General features: G+C 57.4%; 1 protein-coding gene across 8 annotated transcripts in view; it reads right to left on the bottom strand.

Moving 5' to 3' along the window:
• The window catches only part of MAST3 (microtubule associated serine/threonine kinase 3), a 31149-nt gene extending 21932 nt beyond the window's left edge, over window positions 1-9217 (bottom strand). For 2 of the 8 annotated variants that reach the window (XM_022558276.2, XM_022558279.2), the window contains exons 1-3: window positions 3151-3384; window positions 281-369; window positions 125-197 (exon numbers count right to left, since the gene is read on the bottom strand). In XM_022558276.2, coding sequence (XP_022413984.1) covers window positions 125-197; window positions 281-369; window positions 3151-3239 — 251 coding nt within the window. In that variant the 5' untranslated portion in view covers window positions 3240-3384. Of the gene's footprint in view, window positions 1-124; window positions 198-280; window positions 370-3150; window positions 3387-8451; window positions 8542-8825 lie in introns of those variants that run through there. The other 6 variants (XM_089905279.1, XM_022558271.3, XM_089905280.1 and 3 more) reach the window with 6 other exon arrangements.
• Between the last annotated feature and the right edge of the window lie 2853 nt (window positions 9218-12070).

Here is a 12070-nt window from a genome sequence, read left to right as displayed (position 1 = left end):
AGGGCAGAGGCCAGGGGTGGGGAAAAGGCTAATGAGGAGGCAGGTCCAGCCGCCAGGTGCATGCCCCTGCCTGTCCCCTCGCCCATCATGTCAACACCATCCCCCAAAGCCGGAGACCACTCACCTCCGGGCAAAAGGGAAGTTGACAGCAGATGCAGCTGAGAAGTTCCGAGGACTATCCAGGGGGCTGCTGCCTGCTGAGGAGGAGGTGGGGGGGAACTGAGTCAGTGGGGGTGGAGACAGGACACTCCCACCCTGCCCCGCTTGCCCCCGCGCTCACCTGTTGGGATGGACAGGGGTGACAGGGGCCGGGAAAGGGTCGGCGAGGGCGTTCCTACCACCAGGCTCTTGCGGTTCCCGCTGCGGCAGCTGTTGGGGGGGAAGGTGGGGACAAGTCCAGGACTCCTGCTTCACAGGACCACATGCTCAGGTCCAGGGCCACATGCTCAGGTCCAGGACTCCTGCTTCACAGGACCACTTGCTCGGCTGGGAGCACATGGGTGATGGCTTCAGGGCAGGACAGGAAGCTGGGGGCGACCACTCTCTCTCTGCTTCCCAGGCGGACCGCCCCTCTGCAACATCATGGCCCTGGCCCAGCTTCTCCAGCTTCTGCGTTCACAGTCCCACACCCAGGACTTCCCCGGCGGTCCAGTGGTTAAGACTCCACACTTCCAATGCAGGGGGCACGGGTTCGATCTCTGGTGGGGGAAGTTCTGCACGCTGCGCAATGCCGGGGTGGGGGGCGGGGTGGGGGGAAAGGTTGCTCCACAATCCCGCCCCCACAGCCTTGCCCACATCGTGGCCACTGCCAGGAACAATGGCAAATAAGGCAGAGGTTGGAGAGGATCCTGGAACCCACAGGTGGGTTGAGGCAGGCGCCCACTCCATTTTATGCACCTTTTCCCAGGGCCACTGCTCCAATCTCTGAGCAGACCCCCTCCCCAAGATCCCCCTAAAACGCCAATCTGATCCTTGGAAACCCTAAAGCCAGCATCTTGCATATTGGGTCCTGTTTTTGTTCTACCAAACTTTTTTTTTTTTTCAAAGAATGTTTTTTTAAAAAAAACATTTATTTGTTTATTTATTTATTTTATTTTGGGTACACCGGGTCTTAGTTTCGGCACGTGGGATCTTCGTTGCGGCACACGGGATCTTTTAGTTGCGGCATGCAGGATCTAGCTCCCCGACCAGGGATCGAGCCTGGGGCCCCCCCTGCATTGGGAGCGCTGAGTCTTACCCACCGGACCATCAGGGAAGTCCCTGTTCTGCCAAACTTTTGCCCACATGTTTTCCTCCCTTCATCCCAGCTCCCTCCTGGCCACCAGACCCCTGGCCCAGGCGCCCCCCGCAACCCTTGCCCAGTAATTCCCATATGTGCCCTGGCCCCAGCCCCCGCCCTGGCAGAGGGAAGTTGGGAGCGACACGGTTCCCCCCACCCACTCCAGCAGTCGCCCGGCAACGGCTCCTATTGCTCTCGACAAGTGCATCAGCCCACACTGCCTGAGCCGCCAACGCAGCCCAGCCTTGGCGGGAGAACTGCTCAGGGAGGGAGAGATGACACCTCGGGGCCTCACAGGGCCCGGAATGGCGTCCCAGGCAGAAGGCACAGTGCAGGCCAAGGAGAGTGAGGTCAGCAACCAGCTCAGGAGACAAGACATGCACGGAGGAGGGGTTCAGCCTATCCACGGCTCCATGTGCAGCTGCTCTGCGGAGCCTATTTTCCCATCTGTATACTTTGCAAAGGTGCATACACAGTGCTCAGCTTTGGGCCTGGCACTGGGTAAATTGTGGCATGTACGTATATTGTCATCTTTCTTCTGACATTACTCACAGGGCCTGGTGCATGGTGGGAGAGCAAGCAATGCCTCTCCAGCGAATTAAATCACCAACATCTGCCAATACCAATAAGCCCAGAGGAGAGAGAGACTAGCTGCACCCATTTCCCAGCCTGGAAAACTGAGGCCACAGATGTCATCAGCCACAGAGATTGTCCTCTAGTCTGAGATGCAAAAGCAAAAGCGAAACCCACAGGTTCCTGCAAAACTTCCTGTCACCACCCCCCCAACACACACACATCCGACAGCCCACATCCTCTTCCAGCCCCTCTCCCCCACACTGCACCCTAATGCATCATTTTTCACTTCCAACAGCATTTGGGAAAAACACTGGGAGCCTCCCTCTTGCTCTCAGGCAGGGCTTTCTTGAAAACAACCAAGTCTGAGATCTCAACGGGGAACTGGGCATCATCTGTTCAATTCCCGAGCATCTACTGAGCACCAACTGTGTGCTCAGCCCTCCCTGGAGAAGGCCCAGGACCCTGAGAAGCTGCCTAGTTTTTCAATAACCAGCCCTGTGGCACAACAGAGAGTGAGAATTATGTCAGAAAAGAGGGGCCTGAGGCCAGTTTCCTGCACCTGATCCCTGAGGTGCCCATGAGCCTTCTGTGGCTCCCCAGGTTCTGGGAGAAGAGCCTAAACCCTGGATTAGTCATTCAAGGTCCTTCAGCAGCTGGTCCCACCGCCCAGCCTTTGCCTGTGCTCCCCTCTGGTGCCCCGACCAAGCACTGGTGAGACACTCAAGCACAGAGAGGTTAAGGAACTGCCTGAAGGCACACAGCCTGACAGTGGCTGAGCTGGAATTTCAACGCAGGTCCAGCAGAGCTCACAGCCCTCACTTAGCTTCTCTGCCTTTCAGGAGAAACTGAGACTCCACTTTGCTCTGGATAGAACACCGTGATTTCCCCCCACCCCCCCATAACCGACAAACACACCATCCTCCCGCAGCAAATATTTGCTTCTGAACCATCATTTCCGCTGACTGGGCCCCAGGGACTAAACAGCCTCAGTTTTTCCAAGAAGCTCCTCCGCAGGTCTGCCCAGAGGACAGGTTCGAATCCTGATTCAGTCCCAAATCCCTGCTGCTTCTGTCACCACCTGAGCTGCGACCCCGGCGGACAGACATCCCAATTTGGGTAAGGAGCGGTGAAAGGAAGGTGCCTGGGACCCCAGGGGATACCTGGATCCCAGTGCATCCGCCCACTTCCCCCTACCGCCGGACACAGTGGCCCTCCCCGCGCTGCCGAGACACACTTTTGGCAACTCGTGTCTGCTCGGTCGGCCGCCGCGCCTTTGCCCGCGCGAAGCCCCCTACCTCTTGGAGCGCTGCAGCAGCGCGCCCTTGGCCAGGCGGCTCCGGTGGCCGGGCGCCGCCACCGCCGTCCAGTAGCTAGGATCGGACATGCTGCTTCCCTTTGTGCCGCCGCCGCCGCCGCCAGAGGCCCGAGAGGCGCGCGGGCGCAACCAGCGGCGGCGGGACGCGAACCTTCACGGCGTTATCTGCCCCGGGAGCCCCGCGGTGAGGGGCGGGGCACGCGCCGCGGGGCTGGGGGTGGGGGGCGAGGAGGAAGCGCGAGGCCGGGAGCGAGGCCTGGAACCCCGCCCAGGACAGCGCGGGGGCGGGGCCTGGCCTGGCGGGGTGGGGCGAGCGACGCGGAAGCAAGACCTGCGAACCCGCGTGCTGGCTGGTGGGCGTGGCGTTGCCATGGCCGCGGGCGGAGGGGCGGGGCGTTGCCAGGGTTGCGGGCGGCGGGGGCGGGGCGTTGGCGGTACCTGGATGTAGGACCTTCGAAGTTGGCTCCCTTCCTTCAAAATGTAAATCCGATCGCGCCCCTTTCTCCCCTACCTCGGCGCTAACCCCTCCTGAGTGCGGCACTCAAGACCCATTCAGCAGCCTGGCCCAGCTCATGCTACTGCACCCACGCTGGCTGTACTTCTTGGGATGCCTTTCCTGCCTGGCAAAATCCAGCGTCCCCTCCTTCAGGAGGTCTTCTCTTGTGTCTGTCCAGCTCTGTCTTCCCCAGGCTTGGGCTCCTTGAGGTCCCAGCATCTTCCAGCACTGGACTGGCACAGAGGGTGTGTTTAGCAAACTGAGTCAGGGCATCTGATATGCTCTTCCTGTCTGTACGACGGGAAAGGCCATCAGCCTGGCTACTATCAGGAATCAGATGCCTGATTTAACTTCTCAAGCCTCAGTATTCTCAACTGTAAGATGGGAGGAAGATGGGGCTGACATGAAGATTACACTGTGCCTCCCAAGAGTGCCTGGTAACCGTTCGATAAACGTTAGCATTAGGCAAACTTCCAGGCCTCTGGTTCCCCACATACACATGTCCCTTTGTGAAAAATGTAATAAAATCAGAGGCACAGAAAGTGCCTGGTACAGAGCTGGGGGTACAGTTCATCTTCACTATGGAATGTCTGTGAATTAATGCTTCCTCCTTTCATGACAGCCCCAGGAAGTCAGGGACAGTGTCACCCTGAAGGTGGACCCTCCACAGGCCACACAACGCTTTGGGAACCGGCCGAGGCAGGACTGGCCTGGAGCCCAGACCCCACATCTGAGAAAACTGAGGCGTACAGGGGGTCTTGCTACCTGATGTGTAGCCCTAACCCTGCCCATCCATCTTGCCACCCATTTTGCTTCTCAAGTCTCTCTCAGACTCCCTGCCTTGCTGCCTCCAAGCCCCGTGTCTCCTTCAGGTGGCCCACACGCAGTGGCCCAGATACCTGCTGAGTGTCTCCCCAGGCCTGCTCTCCACGCCCCCCAGACTGGGGCTCAAACAACCCATATCTGGCCACTCATTCACTCAACAAACATTGAGCACCTACGGTGTGTCTGCCCTTGTACTGAACCCTGGGGATGCGGGCCACAAATAATCCCTGCCCCCAGGAGTCCCCAGTCTGGTAGGGGAGGTAGAGAGTGAACAGGAAACAATTAAATGAACAAGTTAATTTCACACACTGAAGTTGAGGAAGGAAAAGCGCAGGGGTAAGGCTGGCAAAGGACGACTTTAGCCAGGAGGCCTCTCTGAGGCGACACTGCAGCCAGCAGTGAGACATCGAGAAGGAAGAGGAGCCAGCCATGGAGAAAGAGCATCCCAGGCAGGGAGCACAGCTCACGCAAAGGCCCTGAAGCAGGACTGAGGGGAAGATGCCAGCAAGACTCACCATGTGGGCCTTGTGGGCTACAGGGAGGAGTGCAGTTTTACTGCAGCAGCAACAGGGAGTCATGGAGGATGTGTGAGCAGCGGGAGGGTGTGATCTGGACTATGTCTGTAAACCCCGCCCCCCATGTCTGCCACGAGGAACAGAAGCTGTTGGGGGGCAGGAGTGGAGGTGGCAGGAGGCTAGTGAGGGGCTGTAACAGGGTCTGGGAGGGGAGGACACAGGCCTGGACCAGGGTGGGGCTGTGGAGTAAAGTGGGTGGATTCTGGACTTATTCTGAGGCTAAAGAACAGGCTCTGCTGTGGGGTCATATGTGTAGATGAGGATGAGAGAGGTTACCCATCATCCTCAGGTGCTTAGCCTGAGCCACATACAGGAAACACAGCCTCCTGCATGGGAGGAATTCGAGGTCCCATAGGTCTGGGGACCCGAGTGGGGATGAAGCCACGGTCTCATGCACCATAGGCTAACATGCTGTGTCCACAAGCTCCCCCCATCATGTGTGCCGGGGACACTTCTGCACACAGTTAGTAAAGGAGCTGCCCATCATCCCCGGTCTGTGCTGCCTACATGCCTCCCACTATGCCCATTGTGTTGGCATCCCCAGCAGCTGTTTCTCCCACGCCCATCTGGCCTCAGTTTCCTCCTCTGCGGAACAGGGCTACAGCTGGCAATCCAGAGGGCCTGTGGCCATGGCAAAGACCTCCCGCGAAAGGCTGGCTGATCAAGTGACCTCTGGTGCCAGCCCCTTGCCCACTAGATCAAGCCCCTCCCCTACTCACACACCCTCCACGGCTCCTCATTTTACAGCAAATTCACACTCCCGGGTAAATCCCTTTCCTAGAGCTCGAATCCTAACTCTACCTCAGACTTTGCCTCTCTCTGCTTGTGCCAGTAACTGTGTAAATAGGAAAGCCCTAGGTGGACACACAGACCCCCATCTCCGACCCCACATTGGTAGGGCCACCCCAGCCCTTCATACCTGCCCATGAGCTGTCCATGCCCCTCCAAGCCCCATACTTTATGTGGCTCCCAGTGCCCTCGGTAGAAAATCCAAATTCTTCCTGTCCTTGGTGTCCAAGCCCCCAGAGGGAACACGCCTCTGACAATGCTGTTCCTGCCTGGAACAGCCTCTTTGTTGTCCCCTTGGCCATATGGGCCCAACTCATGACCTTCTCTTCAAACTGCTCCCCCCCCCAACACCACAGGTACAGCCCTCCCATCTGCTTCCCATTTGTCTGTGCCACAAGCATTAATTGAGCACCTGATGTACAGCAGGCCCTGCCTGAGGCTATAGGATGACCAGGACAGATCCAGGTCAGGCTTTCAGGGGGCTCTCAAACCTTTGGATGAGAAAAACAACTCAATAATCACACAAGAAAACATGGAAATCACAACCATGATGGGGTCAGGATGAGGGAAATGGATGTGCATAATGGATGCAACTGGGGCTTGGGGGCCCTTATGGTGGGGTGGGGCAGGGGCGGGGAGGTTTAGACACGAAAGGCTTCCTATCTGAGAGCTTGATGGATACTTGACAAATGAATAAAGGAGTAAACAGAGAAAGCGGAGCTCTGGGCAGGGGGGGCAACAAGTGCAAAGGCCCTGAGGCTGGCCAGCTTATATTCTGGCAGTCCAGGAAGCCGCATGGCTAGAATAGGGTGAGCACTGGAGAGGTGGATGGGAGAACGCGGGGCGGGGGGGTGGTTCATCACAGGAGCTGGACCCACAGGGCCTTGGAGGCCAAGGGGACAAATGTGGGCTTATTCCCCTTGGAGCAGAGGAGGCAGGTACCCATTTCCTTGCCTGGCCCAAGTCAACGGGGGCTCTGCTGCCCCCTGGTGGCAAGCAAGGGGCCAGTGGACTCAGCTAGAATCCCAAACTCTCTGCCTCTATTTCCTCCTGGTAAAACTGGCTTATCTGCTCTCAACAGGTCCCTTCCCTCATCTTGTCCTCACCTGAGGCTGAGGCCAAGGACCCAGAGTCAGATCTGGCCTGACACTCTCTCTCAGGGTGCCTCTGGACAACACACTTTGAGGTCCCAAGCCGAGATTCTCCTCAGCTAAATGGGGGCGACACAGTCTCTGCCTCCCATTGGACACCCCAGCCTGGTCCAGGCCCCACCATCTCCCACCTAGATGTTGCCCTAGCCACTTCCCTGCCTCTGCCACCTCCATTCCTGTCTCCTGTCCCCAGCCAACCTTTCTTCCCCCAAGGTAGCCACAGGGGCTTTAAAAATCTTGGTCCTGCCTCAGGACCTTTGCATGTGCAGCTCCCTCTGCTTGGTGCTTCCCTTCCCCTAGCTCTGCTCAGGCCTTGGCTCAAACACCAGATTAAGAGGTCTCCGTCTGAATGTGTCTTGTTTGTCCATTCCCTTGTTCATTGCCTACTTCCTGAGAACTGACTGAGAGCCTCATGAGGGAGAAACTATGTTCATCTTTTCACAGCTATGCCCTTAGCACCTGGCACAGAGTAGATGCCTGCTTAATGAAGGTACCTGCCTGTTGCCCAGCTCCCAGTGTGGGCTCCAAAGTGTTCTCTCTTCTCCCCACTAAAGGCCCATGGGAAGAGTCTGAGCAGCTCATTCATACTAAGGTGTAAATGGTTGATGGGCCATCAAATTCTAGACATCACTGACCTGTACATCTGTCCCCTCCCTGAACTTTTGACCAAGCTGTGTGAGGCGCCCACTATATCCCTGATGTTCTCTCCCATACAGGGGCAAGATCCTGAGACCCCGCCATCGCAGAGAGTGGCTCAAACCCTCAACAGACTCTGATGGCAAAGCTGGCCCTGACTTGGCCCCCAGACGTACTGAACCAGGAGAACTGGTGTCTCCTCTCTGAGCCTCAGTTTCCTCCGCTGGGCAATGGGATCAGAAAGGGTGCTTCTCTCCCAGGGTTGCAGAGGGGACAGAAGGAACTTGAGGTGCTCAGTCAAGCTGGTTCTTTTCTCCCTATACCACTTGGCCTGGTTGACTTCAGTGCACAGGGCTCTAATGGTGGACTCTCAGCGTTAGGAGTGTGTGTGTGTGTGTGTGTGTGTGTGTGTGTGTGTGTATGTATGTATATACATTCACAGGGAGGAGCTTTCCGGCCAGCTGAGCTGGGTCACAGCACAGGAGGGCCAGGCCAATTCAGCAGGGCCCTGAGCAGGCTGGGAACCCAGCACCTGTCTCGAGGAAGTCCTTGGGCAACAGCTCAAGTTCTGGCCTTGCCCTGACCGTCTATCAGAAGGGGGAACCTGCTGCCTATGACCGAATATGGAATTTTCCCATCATGGTCCTAGTGTGGATCACAGTGCCATTTTATGGAGAGGTAAACTGAGGCCCAGAGAGTCCATGTCACCAGCCCACAGTACCTTGCGGGGGAGCTGGGTCTGGGCAGCTTCCAAGTCTCTGGGGTGCCAGGGCGATGTCCGAGCCCCGCCCGCGCGCGCTGTCACTTACCTCCAGGGGTGCAGGCCCAGTGAGGGGCTGCAGGGGCTGCAGGGGCTGCTGGGACTCAGTAAGGACGGGCTCTGGCTGCTTGGAGACAGACTGCAAAGAAAGAGGCCGGGGACGGTGAACCCGGCAACGGCCCCTGCGTGTGACCGAATGGGGAGACGGGACCGGGGTTGTGGTTTCCTTAGGGAGAAGGGGCCTGAGGCTGGGGATACTAGATCTCGCGCAGGCCGCGAGGGCGGGGCCAGGCCGTTGACCCGGGAGGGCTCCCTGGAGGCGGCGGTGCGACTCGGGGCGACTTGAACAGAGACACGGAAGAAGGGTGGTTGTCAGTCTGCCCCTCTTCCCCCAAATCTCCCCTTCCAGGTCCAAGCACTCACTCGAGGGTCAGCGCCGGGATGTGCAGCTTGTCCCTGCGGGACTTCATGCCGAGGCCGGGGCCGCGTCTACGCGACCGGGTACTGACGCCCCCTTCGTGGCCGCCAAGCCCTGACTGTGTCGTGATCGGACAGACAGACAGACGCGGACAGCGGGACAGCACGCCTGGCAGGCGAGACAGACGCGGAGTGGGGCCTGGGCCGCCGGGTGGTGGTGGGGGGGCGGGCTCTCTCCGTCCCGGGGCGGGGCTCGGAGCCCCGCACCTGCGCGCAGGCACAGACCCGCAGCAAAGGTCGGATTGTGCGAGGCGGGAGCCGCGGTGCCACCCCTCCCGAGCAGGGACGCCGAGGGTGCCGGGTATCGAGCCCCCGAGCTGCACGGCCGGAAAGGAAGGGCAGTCACTGCCTTCTCTGCCGGACTTTTTGCTCCATCAACTGGCCCCGCCCCTTTCCTGTCGAGGCCTTACCTCCGCGCTCACCGAGCCCCGCCCAGCCCCGCCCCCGGGGGGGTGTCTCTCGGACACCAATGCACGGTGTGCGTGCCCCACTCCAATCCTCCCACCCGCAGCCGCTCAGCCCAGGCGTTCCCGGCCGCCCGCAGCGGGTGTCACCATCCCGGCGCACACCGGAGGCCCCGACCACGCCTCCAGCACTTTGTTTCCCTGGGTTCCCTCTGCCAGGACAGTCATCCCCCTCATTCATATCCTAATTCAGCCCCACCAGCCTCCTCCCTACACGTGGACCCCTGGCGCTCAGAGCCCCACCCTCCCTCCTGCCCAGCCCAGACTCCGAAGGTTTGCGGTTGTCTGTGTCTGGCCATGGCCCCCTTGAAATCCTGGTTGGACCCAGTCAGGCACACCGCAGGTGGCAAAGACTAGACAGCCCTCAGGGAGTCTTTGTCCTGGTCCTATTCCGTGGCCCAGGACTTTGCCCTCAGTGGTTTGTACTGATTCACGGTCCACTACCCCGCCCCCAGCCTGGGCAAAGGCTGGGGACAGTGCCTGCCTTCCGGGCAGTGTCCAAGCCCCTTCCCTACTGGGGTCCTCAGGGCCCTCCCCACCAGGTGCACTATTCCCAGTCCAACAAGAGATGGTCTGGGCTTGGGGGCTACTCCGACACCAGCCCCACCATCAGATTTCAAACTCTCATCCAACCCCCAGGACCTACCCCTTCTCCTCTCCCTCCACCTCCCCTATGCTCACTTCACCCCAGCTACCCCTGTCTCCATGCTGTTTTTCCAGTGCCAAGCTAGTTCGCACCTCAGGACCTTTGACCATGCTGTTCCCTCTGCCTGGAATGCTGTTCCCCCCACATCTTCCCCCTAGCTCTTCCTCCTCTTCCAGATCTAGTCTCAAATGTCACCTCCTCTAAGAGATCCCACATCTTCAGGGCTAACGCCACCCTCCAGCCCCCTCTGTCTGTCTCTGTTTAATTTCTCCCCTGTATAACATCACTTCATCACTCTCCCCAAGAGAGTGCAAGCTCCATGGGCAGGGTCCAGCATTGACTCGTCACCGTGTCCCCTGTGCCTGGAACAGAGCCCAGCACACAGTAGATCCTAAAAAAATGTTTGCTGAGTGAGCGATTTCACTGAGGCGCAAGGGAATTCCCACCCCCAACTTAGGCAAATGCAGCCTCCAAAGAGGGAGTGTCTGCACTCACACTCCCCCAGACCACCAGCACAAGGCAAACTCCTCCCCCTCCTGGGCTTTGATTTCCCCATCTGTAAACAGGGGAGGGCACTGAACAAATGTTTTTTGAGCTTTTGGGATCTCAAAATGCCAATCACCAGGAACATTAATATGACCCTGAAGTGTATGATTTTCTGCCGGTGTTCCCCAAAATAGAGTGAGCTTCCTGTCATGGGAGGCATGCAAGCTGGTTCCAGGATACTTGACTGGAATTCTACAGTCTGGACTCTGGATGCCACCTTTTCAAGTTGGTTGCCGTACAGCCAGTGAAACAACCCTTATGCACCTCAGTTTCCTCGTTTGCAAACTGGCATAGTTTGTACCTCACCTCCCAGCCTGTGGTGAGGGCCACGTGAGGCACCTGTGAAGTACTTTGCAAACACCGGGGCAGGATCAAGGTGAGAAGCTTTGTAGTAATTACTAAATAAATTCACAATTTGGAGGCTGCTGCTGAAATATCTGTGCCCAGGACCACAGGGCCCCACCCAGCCCACTGGCCCCAGGTGAACTCACCCACGTCCCCGGCGCGGTAGGCTCAGCTCCTTCTGAAAAGAAAACAGGGGTCATTCTCAAGGAGACAAACCCTTCACATGCCTAGCTTTCCACCCACCTCATTTCCCAGTTGGCCCCTTGTTCACCCTGTTCCAACCAATGCCTCTTTTCTGCTCACCCCACACATTGGACTCAGCCCTGCCTCAGGGCCTTTGCACCAACTGTATCTTCTGCCAGGACCACTTTCCCTCCCTTCTGGTGCTTGTTAATTGAAGCTCATCCTTCAGGTTTCAGCTCAAGTGTCCCTTCCTCTAGGAAGCCCTTTCAGATTCCCAATCTACCTCCCTTCTCAGCTCCCCTACTTACATTTTTTAAAAGTCATTATTGAAAATAAATTAGTTATATTTACAAAGAAGTATGTCAGTAGTGGCTAAATACTAATAATCTATTGAGAAAAGGGAGATTCCTTAGTCATCCTCACCCTGTCCCCTCCCAGATCTGAAAGCCATTCCCCGCTCACCTTCTGCAGAATCTATGCAGGTTTGGGTCCTGGTCATTTGTGGGGGCTGGGCACACTGACCAGTGACTCCCTATTGAAGACTCTTTTAGAGCTCAGCAAGCCGATCTGCACCAACCCTGGGTGTCCTCACCATATATAGGGCAGAAAGCCCTGTGCTTGGGTTCCACTGTGACCCCAGAGTCCACCCTCAAATATGGCTTGCCCAAGAGGGCTTTTTAATTCTCAAAAGGCTTTGTGGCACAAGTTTAGAATCTGAGGACACCCAGACCTGGGTCCAGATCTATCATCTGTTCTTTCCTGGCCGTGGAACCTTGAGCCAAGTGACTGGTACTACCTGTGCTTTGGTTTCCCCATCTGTAATTTGGAGATAATGTAAGAGGGTTCTGGGGTAAAAATGATCAGAAATTATTGTTGTTGTGTTACTGTTGAGCTCAGCAAGGGCCTTCGCAGACTATCGCAATACTTGCTAAATTTTACGCACATTTACTGAGCCGCTACTACGCATCAGGAGCAGAGGCCTTTTTACAGGCAGGGAAACTGAGGCG

Source organism: Delphinapterus leucas, unplaced genomic scaffold (assembly GCF_059928025.1).
Source record: "Delphinapterus leucas isolate spDelLeu-1000000601 "Yukka" unplaced genomic scaffold, BTC_Dleu_Yukka2 spDelLeu_asBTCV2_sq25, whole genome shotgun sequence".
NCBI classification, from domain to species: domain Eukaryota; kingdom Metazoa; phylum Chordata; class Mammalia; order Artiodactyla; family Monodontidae; genus Delphinapterus; species Delphinapterus leucas.
The sequence above is the reverse complement of the archived record's forward strand: the minus strand, read 5'-3'. Positions and strand labels throughout refer to the sequence as shown.